At 45.9% G+C, this 16,844-nt stretch overlaps 1 protein-coding gene across 1 annotated transcript in view; it reads left to right on the plus strand.

Moving 5' to 3' along the window:
- Positions 1-16,844, plus strand: part of LOC144687508 (dynein axonemal heavy chain 3-like) — a 706,779-nt gene that overhangs the window by 166,695 nt on the left and 523,240 nt on the right. The window contains exons 11-12 of the mRNA XM_078553740.1: positions 1,477-1,585; positions 6,679-6,798. Of these exons, the coding sequence (XP_078409866.1) occupies positions 1,477-1,585; positions 6,679-6,798 (229 nt within the window). The remainder of the gene's footprint in view (positions 1-1,476; positions 1,586-6,678; positions 6,799-16,844) is intronic.

A 16,844-nucleotide genomic window follows, 5' to 3' on the forward strand; every position in this document is an offset into this window, starting at 1 on the left:
TTTGCAAATGATACAAAACTTGGAAGTATTGTGAACAGTGAGGAGGATAGTGTCGAACTTCAAAGGGACGTAGACAAGTTGGCGAAGTGAATGAACAGGTGGCAGATGAAGTTCAATGCAGAGAATTGTGAAGTGATTCATTTTGGTAGGAAGAACATGGAGAGACAATATAAAATAAAGGGTACAACTCTAAAGGGGCTGCAAGAGCAGAGGGACCTGGGTGTATATGTGCATTAGTCATTGAAGGACAGGTTGAGAGAGCAGTTAATAAAAGCATACAGTATCCTGGGCTTTATTAATTAGGGCATGGAGTATAAGAGCAAGGAGGTAATGTTGAACTTATATAAGACACTAGTTCAGCCTCAGAAGGAGTATTGTGCTCAGTTCTGGGCGCCACACTTTAGGAAAGAAGTGAAGGCATTAGAGAGAGTGCAGAACAGATTCATGAGAATGGTTCCAGGGATGAGGAATAGACTGGAGAAGTTATAACTGTTTTCCTTGGAGAAGCAAGATTAAGAGGAGATTTGAAAGAGGTGTTCAAAATCATGATGGGTCTGGACATAGTAGATAGGGAGAAACTATTCCCATTCATGAAAGGATCGAGAACGAGAGGACACAGATTTAAAGTAATTAGTAAAAGAAGCAAAAGTGATATGAGGAGAAATATTTTTACGCAGCAAGTGGTTAGGGCCTGGAATGCACTACCTGAGAGTGTGGAAGAGGCAGGCTCAATTGAAACATTTAAAAGAGAATTAGACTGTTATCTGAAAAGGAAGAACGTGCAGGGTTACTGGGAGAAGGTGGGGAAATGGCACTAGGTGAGTTGATCATTCGGAGAGCTGGTGCAGACACGATGGGCCAAATGGCCTCCTTCCGCATTGTAACAATTCTGTGATTCTGTGATCTACTGAAAGTCTAGTTGATCTCCACACATCCAACCCACAGGCCAATCCTGATAAAAACACTGCTACCTTTCAAAGAATAACAAAATGTGGGGTCTGACACCATCCCTTTATCCTTCATGAATTATTCTTAATCTCAACTAAATTAAATTAATAAAATTCACTTAAAGCAGAATTCCTTCAGAAGCAATCTGATTTCTCAAATTTGCTGTTAAAATGAAAGCTGGTTTGCTGTATTGGAGTGATGGTGAAAGTTGTGTGGGGACAATCACTGAGAAATGATTGGCTGCAACATGCTGCTTGAATCTGTTCTTTGTTCATTTGGAGTCAGCTCCTGATTTACTTTGCTCCTCCATGGTCACCATTTTCCCTCTGAAATCCCTTTTTCAGATACTTATATTTTAAAAGGAAATGGCTTAAAGCATATGTATTACAGTTCATCAAAATGATTTCAAGCAGGTATAATTAAATTGTATCAGCAACAATCTAGATCTCTACACATAAAGATTGCTGCCATAACTGAGTGTGCGAGTGTGTGCAGTTTAAACTGAAGCTCTGCAAATTACTCTTACAGAACGCTAATGGGAGCTTTGCAGCTGAATCTGGGTGGGGCTCCAGAAGGGCCCGCAGGAACTGGGAAAACAGAAACCTGCAAAGATCTGGCCAAAGCTGTGGCTAAACAGGTATAAGGAATCTGGCATAGAGTGCTGGAGGAGGTCGGGGGGTGGGAAATTGTCACATACCCAAAGTTAACTGTTCATTTTATTTCATTTTTTAGAGCTATTTGCAAAAGTAGTGCATTCTTTTCTAACTATTTTGTATAAGTATTTGCTTGCAATGTGGAAGTTCACAACAGCATGAAGGAAATCTGACAGCTTCCTCAGGCAGGGAACACTGCTCAGAGCAGGAGTTGTAGGAATTTGCCTTGTTGGTAAATCGAGCTCTCCAGCTGCAGACAGGGAATGAGAAGGTACAGTGATTCCAGATCCACATCCAGCCTGTCTCTCACTTACAACTTAGCTACTCAAAAAAAAAACTGCACACACAGGATTCTAATTCTGTTCACAAAATATTTACTTGGAACAGTTTTTATTCTTTGTTCTGGGAGCTACAGATATCCCCTAGACAGATATCACAAGCAGACCTACTGGTATTAATCCCTCAGCCTCCAATGTGATGTGCCCTGTTTGATTTTATTCTTCATTCTCTCATACAACATTTACATTTTCCTGTTCGTTTGAAGTTTTCATTCTCCGCACTGTTAGAAATCATTTGTTCCATTATCATGAGAGAACAAATATATTTGTTATCATTTCTAGCTGTTGGCTGTTGAAACCTTGTTTTTCCAACTTTGCATAAATCAGGGTTTCTCCAATATGATGCTGAATTGTATGAATAGAATTATATTAATATAAGAATCGACCATATTAATCTGCATTTTTAATGCTGACCCCATTATTTAGAACCATAGGCCATTCAGCCCAGCAGCACCATGCTGGTGTTTGTACTCCACATGAATATCCTGTCACCTTTCTTCATCTAATCCTAACAACACATAATTGCTTTCATTTCTCCCTCGTGTTTCTCTAACTTCCCTTAATTGTATCTATATTATTCACCTCAACCATTCCTTGTGGGTGCAAATTCCACATTCTCACCAGTCTCTGGGTAAAGAGGTTTCTCCTGAATTCCCTATTGGATTTATTTAGTGACTATCTTATGTGTCTGGCCCCTAGTTCTGTTCTCGTCCACAAGTGGAAACATCTTTTCTACATCTACCCTCTCTACCTCTGTCAGAATTTTAAAGATCTCTATCAGTCACCCTTCAGTCTTCGCTTTTCTAGAGAAAAGAGCCCCAGTCTGTTCAATCTTTCTCGACAGGTATTACCACTCAGTTCTGTTATCATGCAATTAAATCTTTTTTGAATCTTCTCTATATCCTTTTTATAATGTGGAGACTCGAACTGTTTTTAGCACTCTACATATGGTCTAATCAAGGTTTTATACAAATTTAACACAATTTCTTGACTTTTCTCTCAGGCATGAACTGCAGTGCTGTGTTTGGTTTTTTTATATATATTGGCCTGTAACTTCCGCGCTCCCCAGTGTCGGATTTGGGGGGACCCCAAAGATGCGCAGGGGAATCCCTCTGGGAAGGTCCCAGGTAAGAGTTTGCATGGCAATTGCCCAGAAGGCCACACTTCCTCTGGACAATTACCCTGCGCTGCGAACCACCCGAAAATGCGATTTAAATCGCAAACTTCAATATTTCCGCCAGGGTTACACCAATAGTTACCCAGAGAAAGCTAGAAGAATTAAAACCTCTTCTAACTTCTGAGTAACTATTGGAAAGACCCCGACCGACCCCACAGGATGCCCCCACATCCCTGAAATCCCCCCCACATGACTCCCCCCACCCGGCCCCCTGACCTCAGACCTTCCAACCACCCCACACCAACCACGGACCACCCCCTCACACCAACCCCTCAGACCACCCCTCCCCAACCCCTGGACTAACCCTCAACCCCCAGACCACCCCTCCAACCCCTGGACCAACCCTCAACCCCCAGACCACCCCTCCCCAACCCCTGGACCAACCCTCAACCTCTCAGACCACCCCTCCCCAACCCCTGGACCAACCCTCAACCCCCAGACCACCCCTTCAGCCCCTGGATACCCCCAACCCCCAAATCCTATCTACTTACCTTAGACACTTACCTTCCTCTGGGCCTGTCAATTTCCCTGGCCCTTTAAGCTTTACTAGCTTTACAGCAGCAAGTGCCATAAAAAAGGGGGCGTGGCCTTTTGAATCCGCTGGATCTATGCTTTGCTGGAGCCTGTGAGGAGTCTTTTGATGCAGGCCTCAAGCAGCTCCAGCAAATGGAAGTGTCAACGCCATTTTCAAGACCAGCTAAGTAGGTATTTATTTCTTCTAATTTCTGTGGCCAGCACTTTCCAACACTAGTCGGAGGCTACAGCCCAATATCGATTGCTGGATATTTCTCTATTACATCTTTTAGTAAAGATTCCATTATTTTTCCTATCACCCATATTAAGCTAATATTTTATATTTCCCTGGATTTGTCCCAACTCCATTTTTAAATTTCCAAATAGCATTAGGTATCCACTGTTCCCTTATTGAATGAACTTTGATACAATGCAGTATAATTGATACAATAGTGCTTTTGCTATCTCTTTCCTAACTACTTTTAATAACCAAAGATGCAATCCATATGTAGTGATTGTAGCTTTAAGACTTATTGTGTTGCATAGTATCATGTGACAGTGTGAACAAATCAGCTCTAAGCGCGGGGAACCTTAGAGTTGGAGTTCTTCTGGTTGTGGAGCTTGATGGAAGCGTGTAACTGCTGCTGCAACCTGTAAATAAGGTTCAATATTTCTAATGAGAAGCCTATCTGGAAAATCAAGTCCATAACACCATCCGTATCCGAGGTTTTATCCTCTCTAAGTTTGATTACTTTATCAATTATCCCCGCCTCTCTATCTGAAATATCTTTATATCTTTTCTGATTTCTTTTTATAATGCTGTCTCTGCCATGTCAGTCTCCCTGGTGAATACTGAGGCAAAGTAATTATTTAATATTTCTGCCGTTTTGTTGTCATTACCTGTGAGTTTCTCTTGTGTATCCACTAGTAACTCTGTCCCCATCCTTTCATTATTGATGGTCTGTAGAATACTTCACTCATCCTAATCCTTGATCATTTAATTCTGCAGTTTCTTTTTGCCTTCCTTTTGGGTCTATATTCTCTGGAGTTTAGAAGAATGAGAGGTGATCTCATTGGAACATGCAAAATTCTGAAGGGGCTTGATAGGGTAGATGCCGAGAGATTCTTTCTGCTGGTCAGGGAGTCTAAAACCCAGGGGCAGTGTCTCAGGATAAGGGGCCGATCATTCAGGACTGAGATGAGGAGAAATTTCTTCACTCAAAGGGTTGTGAATCTTTGGAATTCTCTACACCAGAGGGTTGAGGATGCCCATTGAATATATTTAAAGCTGGGATAGACAGATTTTTGGTCTCTCAGGGATTTAACATGGGGAGCAGGTGGGAAAATGGAGTTGAAGCCCAAGATCGGCCATGATCGTGTTTAATGGTGGTGCAGGTTCGATGGGCTGTGTGGTCTACTCCTACTCCTATTTCTTATGTTCCTCAATGGGGGCAGGGCCTGATAAAGGGTGCAGGCATTGCAATGTGGAACTACCCCCTTTTACTGCCTGCTAACTAATATGATTGCAGTGTGTAGCCTGTGCTGAAAGCTCTGCTCCTGACAGCTGCATACCTGAGCAGGAGATCCAAAATCGTAACAGTCTGGCATGAGTTAAAGCAGCCTTCATCTCTTAAAAGGGAGGTGCATTGTGGCTGCAGCAGGGGCTGGAAGTCATTCCAAAAGTGATTTTGACCTGGGGATACTCAATAATGGCCCCTCAGAGCAGAGATCAGGCTGCAAGATTATCCACAGTACTCTGAAGGGCTTGGTGTAGGAGGTAGAGTACCATTGACACCGCTGTGTTTGACCTCACCGCAATGTGCTTGTCAACACCAATGGAAAACTCATCTGTGTGTCTAGTCCAGGGTCATGGTCTAAACTATCAAACTTTTATTAGTATTTTCAACCATGGAGAAGACTCACAGATTGCGCCCCCACCCTACCACCCATAGTAACCTCCCCTGGAGGAAGCAGTCCTGACCCTCTGAAGGTCAGTGGGGTCAGCAGTAGAGTCCCTTGGTAATTTTGGTGTCTGGTATCCCGTGTCTTTCCTGGACCTAGAACAGTTATGGTCGCCATAGAGACTGATCTCTTTTAAAAACAATTGAATTTCCCAGCGATCAACAGAAAGAACTGAAGGACAAGATTCACTTTTTAAAACCTATTCTGTAACAAACTAAAATCAACATAGATCAAACATTAATTACCAGGCAACTAATACATCAAACTAAAGAAAAAGTTAAGCTTTGCATTCACTAACAAACACAACCGAAATATATCTTATGAAACACTTTAATGCAATGCCACACTCCTGGTAAATAGGTAACATTATAGGAACAGTCCCAAAACGTTCCCAGCTCTCAAGCAGCTTCACTTCTCCCCGTCACACCAAGTTGAAACTTCCAGTGTCCTTGACAATCATCCCACTCACCCCAAGTTTTCCTGGATATGATTACTACACCTTGCCAACTCTCTGCTCCTTAAAAAATTTATTGCCTTTCTTTTGATTAGAAACCAAAATCTCGCCAGCATCCTGCTTGGTCGTTAACAAAAAAGCAATTCTGCTTCTCCCCTGCTTTCCCACAGCAGTAGCTTCTTCGTCTCTATGGTTGGGATTTTCTGACCCCGTCTTGGCGGGACCCACTGCGGGAGATTCGGCGGTCCAGTCAAAAGTCTATTGACTTTCAGCAGGACCGGATGATCCTGATGGTGGGCAGGGCCAGAAAATCCCAACCAATGTCTCAACAAGCAGCCGTCTGCTCTCTGTGAGATACTGTGAAAAGGTGCTAAACTTCCACCCCGCCTAAGTTTCTCTCTCCATGACAACAGGATCATATGGGCATGTCTCCAAGCTGAGATGTTTACCTGGAATTCTCTGTTTTACTTTGAGTAATAAGTACATTTCAAACAGATAACTGTCTTGTAAACCTTAACATTCATGACACAGTCTATTGTGCTGCTGATTTGCTTCTTCCAGTATATATGTTTACAATATGATGTCAGTCCTATATATTTTACAAGATCTATTCAATAATCTTCTATTTTACAGTGTGTTGTGTTTAACTGTTCCGATGGACTAGACTATAAAGCAATGGGGAAGTTTTTCAAAGGTCTGGTGCAGACTGGAGCTTGGGCTTGCTTTGATGAATTTAATCGTATAGAGCTAGAGGTAATTTAAACAATTTTACAATTAACCTTTAAACAAAGTCTTTATTATGATTTTGATATTAATGAACAAACAGCAACAATTACAGTTGTTAACATTTTACACTTACCCTCTGAAGTGCAGAGCTTGCAAATTAAATGTAATTTTTTTCCATTGCAATTTGCATTTTTTCTAATGATCTTGGATACAAATTGTTGTGAAACCCAAACTTACTTTATTGAGTTCGGAGGTTGGGAACTTTGGTTCCCAATGGGCCTCAGACTTTCTGTACATACACAGGCTGAGAGCGGGCTGCACAGGTACAGTTCAACATCTTTACATTCTTCAGGCCTGGGGCAGGCACTAAGCCCTAAGAAGAAGGGCACGAAAACCCAGGTTAGGTGACCAGGTGCAGAGTGCCATAGCCAGCAAGTGTCCCAGAGAGAGGGACAAGGGAGAGGGAACAAGGGAGAGGTCCCAAAAGGAAATCTCAGGTAAGGGACAAAGACAGGGGACAGAAACAGGTCCCAGTTAAGCTCAGTTAAAGTCAGGAGCAGTGAAATAGGCTCCAAGTTAAAGAACAGGCTTTGGGGAGCAGACTTTAAGTAAAGGGGGCTCAGATAAAGCACTGGTAATTGAAGAAAGACATTGGGGCAATGGTACCCCTTTGGAGCAGTGGTATTCTGCTGGGCATGGACGAAGATCTGAAGTTGTGCTTGTGAGTCGGTGCTTGAGAGTACTCAGGAATCCAGGGGAACGGAATCTCGGAAGGCAAGATTAAAACCCTGCGAGGTGGACCATCATTGAAGCCATCTGAGTTGGAGTGACTTTTGGAGAGAATTCCAAGGTGAGATCTTCAAAGTGAAGATTGGAAACCCTCATGAAAAAGACAAAGTTTAAGTGAGATTGGTTGACTCACAGTGTTGACTGACATCTGGGTGGGTTGTTGAGACATCCGTGGAATCTGTTTTGGTCGCATCTGTCATTTATTGTGCAGTGCAGTGTGTTTGACCACAGTTTGCCTGTTAATTCACATTTACCTCCTGTTAACCCTGACTGTTAGAGTATAAGATAGATATTGTAAATTGTTATATCTTTCTGACTTTTTGTAGTAAGGTTTATCTTTGATTGTTCAAAAGTTATGGAATCTTGGGGTTTTATTCACTGAGCAAGTGTCTTGAATCTCAAACTTTGTCTACCTTAAACAAAAAGTTATTGGTCCCTAACTACATCCTACCAACTACTTGGGGGTGTGGTCAAGTATCATAACAAAATGAAAAATACATTTAAATGATTTATTAATTCACTACCACTATATTTTACTTTTATTTCTTTTCAATCACCACCATTTTCCAGCATTTCTATTTGTCTATTTCTTATCAAAAGTCCTACACATGGGCACAAACAGAAAACAGGGAGTAGGGTGGGAGGGACCATTGCGTTGCACTGGTCAGGCACTGCCCAGCTCAAATCGGGCAGCACCCGACTAGTAAAGTGCTGACCTGCCACCGTCCACCTGCTTCAATGGGTGCTTGCAGCTTGGAGTCTCTGTTCAACAAGTGGACAGAATCCACCACACCAGGCAAACAATCAAACAAAACAAAAAGAAAGAAGATGCCAACTCTTTTATTGTCAAGCTGGAACATCAGAGACTGACAGACGACTTGCAGCTGGCCGATAACACGTGCAATACAGCTGTGATCGACATGGAACTTGATAGGCTGAACATTGACATAGAGTCCCTCCAAGAGATGAAGCTCGCTGAGAGTGGATCACTGAAAGAAAAACATTACACATTTGTCTGGCAGGGGAAGAATTAGAGGAAACACGTGAGCAAAGTTTAGGCTTCGTTGTAAGGAGCTTACTTCCAATGATAGAGCTCCCCACAAATGGTTCAGAAAGTGTACTCTCCATTCGCCTCTCAATTCAAACAGGGCCACTTAACCATGTGAGTATCCATGCTCCAAACGCTGTGCCCCACTTGAGAGGTAAAAGATCAGTTCTATGAGGATGTTGGTACTGTTTCAGCAGAATCCCCAAGTCTTTACCTACTGGGGATTTCAACACAAGAGTGGGCACGGACCAAGAGGCATGGCTCTCCAGCCTTGGACATCATGGTCTGCTAAAGGTAAATAAGAATGGACAGAGACGACCTGAGTTTTGCTGCTACCATGAGCTTTCTATAACTAACAACTTTCAGAATAAACTATGCCACAAGATGTCCTGGAGACATCCATAATCAGGACATTGGCACAAGCTGGATTCAGATCATTACCAGATGTGACACTCTGAACAGTATTCTCGACACATGCTACCACAGCACTGACTGATATAGATCGCTCCCTGGTATACACCAGGGTTAGGATGGAACTGTTTTCATTCAAAGCAGAAATGGCATCCTTGTATCATCGTCCACCATTCTGTCTATCCAGATTAAAAACAACAGTTCCTGGAGTCAATTGAACAGGCGCTTTCCAGCATTCCCACACAGAGTGCAGAAGCAAAAAGGAACATACTTTGAGACACCATCTACAACACCGCACACTCAACATTTGGGAAGCCAGAGCTGAATAATGCTGACTGATTTGAAGCTAACCCACAGTGGAGTCTGCCTTTGAAGCCAAGAGGTCACTGTCATCAATTACAAGAAAGTTCAAACAAGAAGACTCTGCATTCTGAGCTGCTCAAAGTAAAGTCCAATAGACTGCTAGGCAGTGTGCCAATTACTATTGGTTACAGGTTGCCAGAATATCCAGATGTCCTTCAACACCAGGAATGCTAGGAGCATGTATGATGCAATCAAAAAGGCAAAAGGTCCATCAACAAAGAAAACAGCTCCGTTGAAAATAAAGTTGGAGGAGGTCATCAAGGACTACAATAAACAGTTGTAGGTAGGGCACTACTTTGAGTTGTACTCTGGGGAGAACACTGTCACCGAGGAAGCTCTAGACACTAGAAAGTCTGCCTGTCATGGATATTGAACTCTTAGTGGAGGAGCTTAGTAAAGCTATTGATTCGCCATGGGCAACACTCCAGGTGTTGATGCCATGCTGCTTGAACTCAAGTATGGGAAACTGACACTCCTACAGCATCTACTCAAACTTCTCTACCTCTGCTGGTGGGGGTAGTGCCCCAGGCTATGCGTGATGCAAACATTGTGCCCCTGTGCAAGAACAAGGGGTATGGTAGCGATTACTGATTGCAACTACCGAGGCATCTTTTTCCATGGCACTCAGTAGGGAGAATTTGCCTGTGTTGCCCTTGTTAGACGGGCTGAATACATCCACCCCGAATCCCAATGTGGTTTCAGGACTGGGAAAATCCACAACTGACATGATCTTCCCAGTCGAGCAGCTGCAAGAAAAAGGCCGTGAACAAAGACCACAGTAAATATTCCTTCAACAATCTCACCAAGGCATTTGACCACGTGACCAGAGCAGTCTATTTAAACAGCTGAAGAAAATTGGCTGTGTGTTAAAGCTGCTCAATGTGATCACCCCTTTCCATGGCAACATGATGGGTAAGGTCAGCAATGATGGGACAACATCTGCAGTCGGGTCAAACAGGGTTGTGTTCTGGCACCAACAATATTTGGCATATTCTTCTCTTTGCTGCTGTCATATGCCTTCAGTTCATCTACAGAGGGTGTCTATTTACACACCAGAACTGACAGGAAGCTGTTAGGAACAGGAGTGGACCATTCGGCCCATCAAGCCTGCCCCACCATTCAATTGGATCATGGCTGATCATCTACCTCAACACCACTTTCCCACGCTATCCCTATATCCCTTAATATCATTAGTCTCCAGGAATCTATCGATTTCTATCTTGAACATGCTCAATGATTGAGCTTCCACAGCCTCTGGGGTGGAGAATTACAAAGATTCACCACCCTCTGAGTGAAGAAATTCCTCCTCATCAGTCTTAACTGGCCTACCCCTTATCCTGAGGTTATGTCCCCTGGTTTTAGACTCACCAGCCAGGGGAAACATCCTATCTACATCCATCCTGTCACGCCCTGTGAGAACTTTGTAAGTTTCAATGAGGTCACCCCTCATCCTGCAAAACTCTGGGGAATACAGACCCAGTCTCCCCAATCTCTCCTCATAAAACAATCCCACCTGAGATGCAAGACAAAGGCGCACCAAGTCCTCATCGGAGAGTTGCTCAATGCTGGCAATAATCGCACTAACATTCCATACTGAGGAACACCTGCAGCAGCAAATGGACAGACTCTCTCACACCTGTAAAGAGTTTGGTTTGACCATCAGCATCAGGAAGACAAATGTCATGGTCCAGGATGTTGTCATATCGCCAGCTATCAGCATTGACAATGTGACACTGGAGGTGGTTGATTGCTTCACATATCTAGGTTCCACAATCACCAGCAATCTGTCACTTGATGCTGAAATCAACACACACACATCACTAAAGCTGCAGCTGTTATATCCAAGCTGAGTGAGAGAGTGTGGAACAACAGCAACCTGACTGAGAACAACAAACTGTGAGTCTACCAAGCCTGTGTCCTCAGTGCACTCCTCTACAGTGGTGAGACCTGGACAACATACGCCAGGCAGGAAAAAGCGGAACAGTTTCCACCTTCACTGCCTCAGACGTATCCTAGGCACCTCTTGGCAGGACAAGGTCACCAACTCAGAAGCCCTAGAGCATGTTAATTCCATCAGCAAACGCTCATTGCTAAGGCAGCAACATCTGCGCTGGCTCAGCCACATTCATCATATGGAACACAGAAGCACAGGACTCAGGATCAGGAGTCGGCTATCCGAATGGCTGACGCCCATAAACCCAAAGACCTTCTGCACGGTGAACTGGCCACTGGGTCACGACCTCCTGGGCGTCCATACTTCCGCTACAAGGACACCTGCAAGTGAGATATGAAGATGGCCGACACTGACACTGACAACTGGGAGACACTCACTGACGGCCGTGACCTCTGGAGGCTGACTGCTTGGAAGGGCATTGGAAGAAATGAGCAGAATGAAAAAGCTCAGCTAGTCGAAGAGAGTGCAGAGAAAACAGAGGCCAGTGAATCATGCACCTTCTCAGCCCATGGTCTTCCTCTGTAGAAAATACAGCAGAGACTGTCATGCCAGAGTGGGGATCCTGAGCCACACCAGACGGTGTTTAACACAGAGTTAACCACCACTGCGCAAACCATCCTCTCATGAGATGGAAGGCTGCCACCAGTAAACAAATCAGTTTCTTTCAATACAAACATGTACAGATGTCTCACTACACTTACAGTTTATAGTTGGTGATGAGACATTCTGCCAAATGACAGCCTGCTCAGGGAACCATCTGTCAGGATCCATTCTCTCCTTTTCCCACAAGGCCTTGAGGGCATTACGTGCAGTCCACTACCTGATAGAGGTTTGTATGCCCCTGTGAGCACAGTCCATTTTCAATCTCCAGATGATGGGAAAGATGGCTCAGGCAATCGCCAAGAAGCAGGAGTGAGGAATGAGCCAGACCTGCAACAGCAACAGCGAGAGTGCCTCACACCTGATGACCAGGTTCTTACCCGCAATGGAGAGGGAGCATTACTCCCACATGCCCAGATATGGCTACACGCGTCTTCCAGTTTTTAACACACACACCAACCTTTCTGAACCATATCCCCAGCACCTCCAGGCAGTCTGACAAGACAGTGAGGGGGACAAAGGATTGGTCAGTCCCATTCCCAAGGAAGCATGCCTTGCTTTTTCCATGACTTACTTTGGCACCCAAAGCCAGTTCGAATTGGTCGCAGATGTGGATCAGTCTGCGCACCGACAGTGGATCTGAGCAGAAGACGGCGACATCGTCCATGTACAGGGAGGCTTTGACCTGAGTGCCTCCACTGCCTGGGATTGTCACTCCTCTTATGCCTAGATCTTTCCTGATGGACTCAGCAAAGGGTTCTATGCAACACACAAACAGGACAGGGGAGAGAGGGCAGCCCTGCCTGACTCCAGATTTAATAGGAAAGCTATCTGTTTCCCACCCATTGATTGAGACTGCGCTACTGATGTTAGTGTAGAGCAGTTGGATCCAGTTGTGGATTCTCTCCCCAAACCCCATTTTGGAGAGCACATCCACCATGTAGGTGTGCGATATTCTGTCAAAGGCCTTCTCCTGACCCAGGCTGATGAGGCAGGTGTCCCCTGTCCTGCACATAGGCAATCGTATCCCCGAGCAGCGCGAGGCTGTCAGAGTTCTTCCTGCCCGGCACAGTGCAGGTCTGGTCAGGGTGGATCACCAACTCCAGAGCGGACTTGACTCGATTGGCGATGACAAGAACAGAATCTTATAGTCCACATTCAACAGTGAAATGGGTCGCCAATTTCTAATTTCCTCCCTTTCCCCCTTGTGCTTGTAGATGAGGGTGATGATGCCTTTCCTCATGGATTCTGACATACTGCTGGCCAGAATCATACTCTCGTACACTTCTAGCAGGTCTGGGCCCATCCAGTCCCACAGAGCCGAATACAACTGCGCCGCCAAGCCGTTGCTTCCAGGAGTCTTACTCTTCTCGAGGACTTGATCTTTTGAGCTCATTCGGAGTTAGCGGTTTGTCCAGACTCTCCCACGTACTGTCGTCTAAGACCTCCGTGATAGTGGACAGGAAGGACTGGGAGGCCGTGCTGTCTGTGGGCTTCACGTCATACAATCCGGCATAAAAGGATTTGCTGATCCTCAAAATGTCGGACTGCGATGACTTTACTGAGCTGTCTTCTTCCTTCAAGCTTCTGATCACAGAGCTCCCTCTGTGTACCTTTTGGAAGAAGAAACGTGAGCACGTCTCATCCTGCTCCACAGAGCGGACTCTGGAACGGAAGATGATCTTGGAGGCCTCCAAGGCAAAAAGCGAGGCTTGCTGGATCTTCACCTCTTGGAGTTCCTCCTTGACATTATCACCCATCAACTGCAGCCGGAGCAGATTCTGCATGTTTTTCTGGAGTCGGGACATTTCCCTCTGTTCCTTTCTAGCTTTCTGGGCACCTTTGAGGATGAAAAACCTCCTGATGCTTTCCTTGATCACTTCCCACACGCGTGTCAGGGACTCAAAGAGGGTTTCTCCAACCTATGTAACCCCTCTTGAGTTCCTCAATGTTCTATGGGGTCAGCAGTTTCACATTCAGCTTCCAATCCCCCCTGCCAACCCTCTGGTCTTCCTATAAATGACAGTCAGCCAGTAGGAGGCAGTGGTCAGAGAAGAACACCGGCTTGACATTGGTGGATCTGACTGCGAACGCATGGAACACAAACAGGAAGTCTATCCTGGAATGGATGGACCCGTCAGGTGTATCTATGCTGCGCTCCGTCTGCAGGGTTGCTGAAGATGTCGTGCAGCTTGGCATCCTTCATTGTTTCCATCAGGGATCTGGATGTAGCGTTCAATCTGCTGTCAGCCCTGCCAGATGGTCCAGCCGCATCGATGATGCAGTTGAAGTCACTGCCCAGAATGACCGGCCTGGAGGTCACCAGCAGCAGTGGGAGCTGCTGAAAGACCACCAGCCGCTCGCTGCTTAGAGCTGGGGCCTACACGTTAATTAACCGGAGTGGAGTATTACCTGCTACAAAGAGACACCTGCCCACCTCCTCCTTAACTTCGGTGATGATGAAGTTACCACCCTACAGGAGAATACAGAGGCCGGAGGAATGGCAATCGTTTCCTCCCGACCAGATCGATGGCCCACGGGTCAACCATCATGACTGTTGCCTAGAGCAGCTGAGGTAGAGTATTCCACACTCCTGCAGAAACAGAAGGTCAGCTTTAACCTTGACAAGGTGCCCAACATTGAAACACATTGTGTAGTCGACTTAACGCTATGCACATTAATGGCATCTATAGACACATGCTGCTTCCCAATCCAGTCTTCCCTGATAGGCAGGAATATAGCTAAGGACTGGGACTATCCATAGTGTTCATAAATAATTTCACTGTTATTGGGCTGAGAAAGGTGTTCTGGTCCACCCCAGTGGGGTAGTTGCACCTATTATAATCAGGGGTGGGGGCGGTGTGGGGGGAAGTGTTGTTCAAGCAGGGAGGTTTGTGCTGTACCTTGGTTGGTGCAGTCTTTCCACTCAGTTCCTCCTCGAGGATGTGGTTGCTTTTAGCTTCCTGGAGCTGGGGTGCACTGGGCATCTCACTGCACTCGGTGCTTTGGTGTTGATGTTTGCAGGGCCCTTTGCTGTTTCCAGTATTTTGGGGCTCAGGGGCCTTCTCTTCCAGCTCCTTAACATTTTCCCACTTCTTCTGTTGGTGTCATCTTTCCTGTCACTCCTCATTCAAAAAAGAGCAGTCTCTGTGGTCCATTTCCACCGACAGCCTCCTCTTGTCATTGGTTTGCCTGGTAGCCTAGATTCTTTCTTGGGTCATCTTGGTTCTGACTTCCCAGTTGCCACTCATCTGAACGTCCCTCTGCCGGTTCCTCTTCCATTGAATCTGTCTGCAGAGGAGGAAGCTCAGGAATGGTGGGAGGGTTTTACAGATTGTTGCAGCACCCTTTTCCTTCTCCTCCTTCTTGTCCCTCTTTCTGACCTGGTTTGAGCTGTTGTTCTCACTTGGAGACTTGGTGGCGAGAGAGTTGCTGGTCTCCCTTGCATGAGCCACTCCATCCTCATGTCCCTCCTTGGTCCTTGCCGCCTGTACGTAGCTGAGGCAGGTCGTATAGAGGTGGCCAACACCGCCACACAGGTTGCAGCACTTACTCTGTTGATAATCAGTTGTCTGGTGGCCTTGCTGCTGGCAGCCCATTGCAGGCGACCATGCTGCAGGTACCCAGCTCATTGCAGGCGACCATGCTGCAGGTACCCAGCCCATTGCAGGCGACCATGCTGCAGGTACCCAGCCCATTGCAGGCGACCATGCTGCAGGTACCCAGCCCATTGCAGGCGACCATGCTGCAGGTACCCAGCACGTGACCAGATTTGCCATTTGTGCGACAGGCTGACCCGTGTAGAGGTGACGTGAGGTGAGAGTGACTGCCCTCGGCATCAAGGCTGCATTTGACCGAGTGTGGCATCAGGGTGCCCTAGCAAAATTGGAGTCAATGGGAATCAGGGGGAAAATTCTCCACTGGTTGGAGTCATACCTAGCACAAAGGAAGATGGCTGAAGTTGTTGGAGGTCAATCATCTCAGCTCCAGGATATCATTGCAGGAGTTCCTCATGGTCGTGCCCTATGCCCAACCATCTTCAGCTGCTTCATCAATGACCTTCCTTCCATCATCAGGTCAGAAGTGGGGATGTTCACTGATGATCGCACAATGTTCAGCACCATTCGCGACTCCTCAGATACTGAAGCAGTCCATGTCCAAATGCAGCAAGACGTGGACAATATCCAGGCTTGGGCTGACAAGTGGCAAATAATATTCATGCCACACACACGCCAGACAATGACCACCTCCAACAAGAGAGAATCTAACAATCACCCCTTGACATTCAATGGCATTACCATCGCTGAATCCTCCAATATCAACATTCTAGGGGTTAACATTGACCAGAAACTGAACTGGCCGTGTAAATACTGTGGCTACAAGGGCAGGACAGAGGCTGGGAATCCTGCGATGAGTAACTTACCTCCTGACTGCCTGAAGCCTGTCCACCATCTACAAGGCACAAGTCAGGAGTGTGATGGAATACTGTCCACTTGCCTGGATGAGTGCAGCTCCCACAACACTCAAGAACCTTGACACCATCCAGGACAAAGCAGCCTGCTTGATTGGTTCCCTGTCCACAAATATTCACTCCCTCCACCACCAACGCACAGTAGCAGCAGTGTGTAGCACCTACAGGATGCACTGCAAGAATTCACCAAGGTTCCTTAGACAGCACCTTCCAAACCCACGACTACTACCATCTAGAAGGTCAAGGGCGGCAGACACATGGGAACACCACCACCTGGAAGTTCCCCTCCAAACCACACACCATCCTGACTTGGAAATATATCGCCATTCCTTCATTGTAGCTGGATCAAAATCCTGGAACTCCTTCCCTAACAGCACTGTGGGTGTACGTACACCACATGGGCTGCAGCGGTTCAAGAAGGTAACTCACCACCACTT

The sequence above is a fragment of the Cetorhinus maximus genome, chromosome 12 (assembly GCF_964194155.1).
Source record: "Cetorhinus maximus chromosome 12, sCetMax3.hap1.1, whole genome shotgun sequence".
Classification (NCBI taxonomy): domain Eukaryota; kingdom Metazoa; phylum Chordata; class Chondrichthyes; order Lamniformes; family Cetorhinidae; genus Cetorhinus; species Cetorhinus maximus.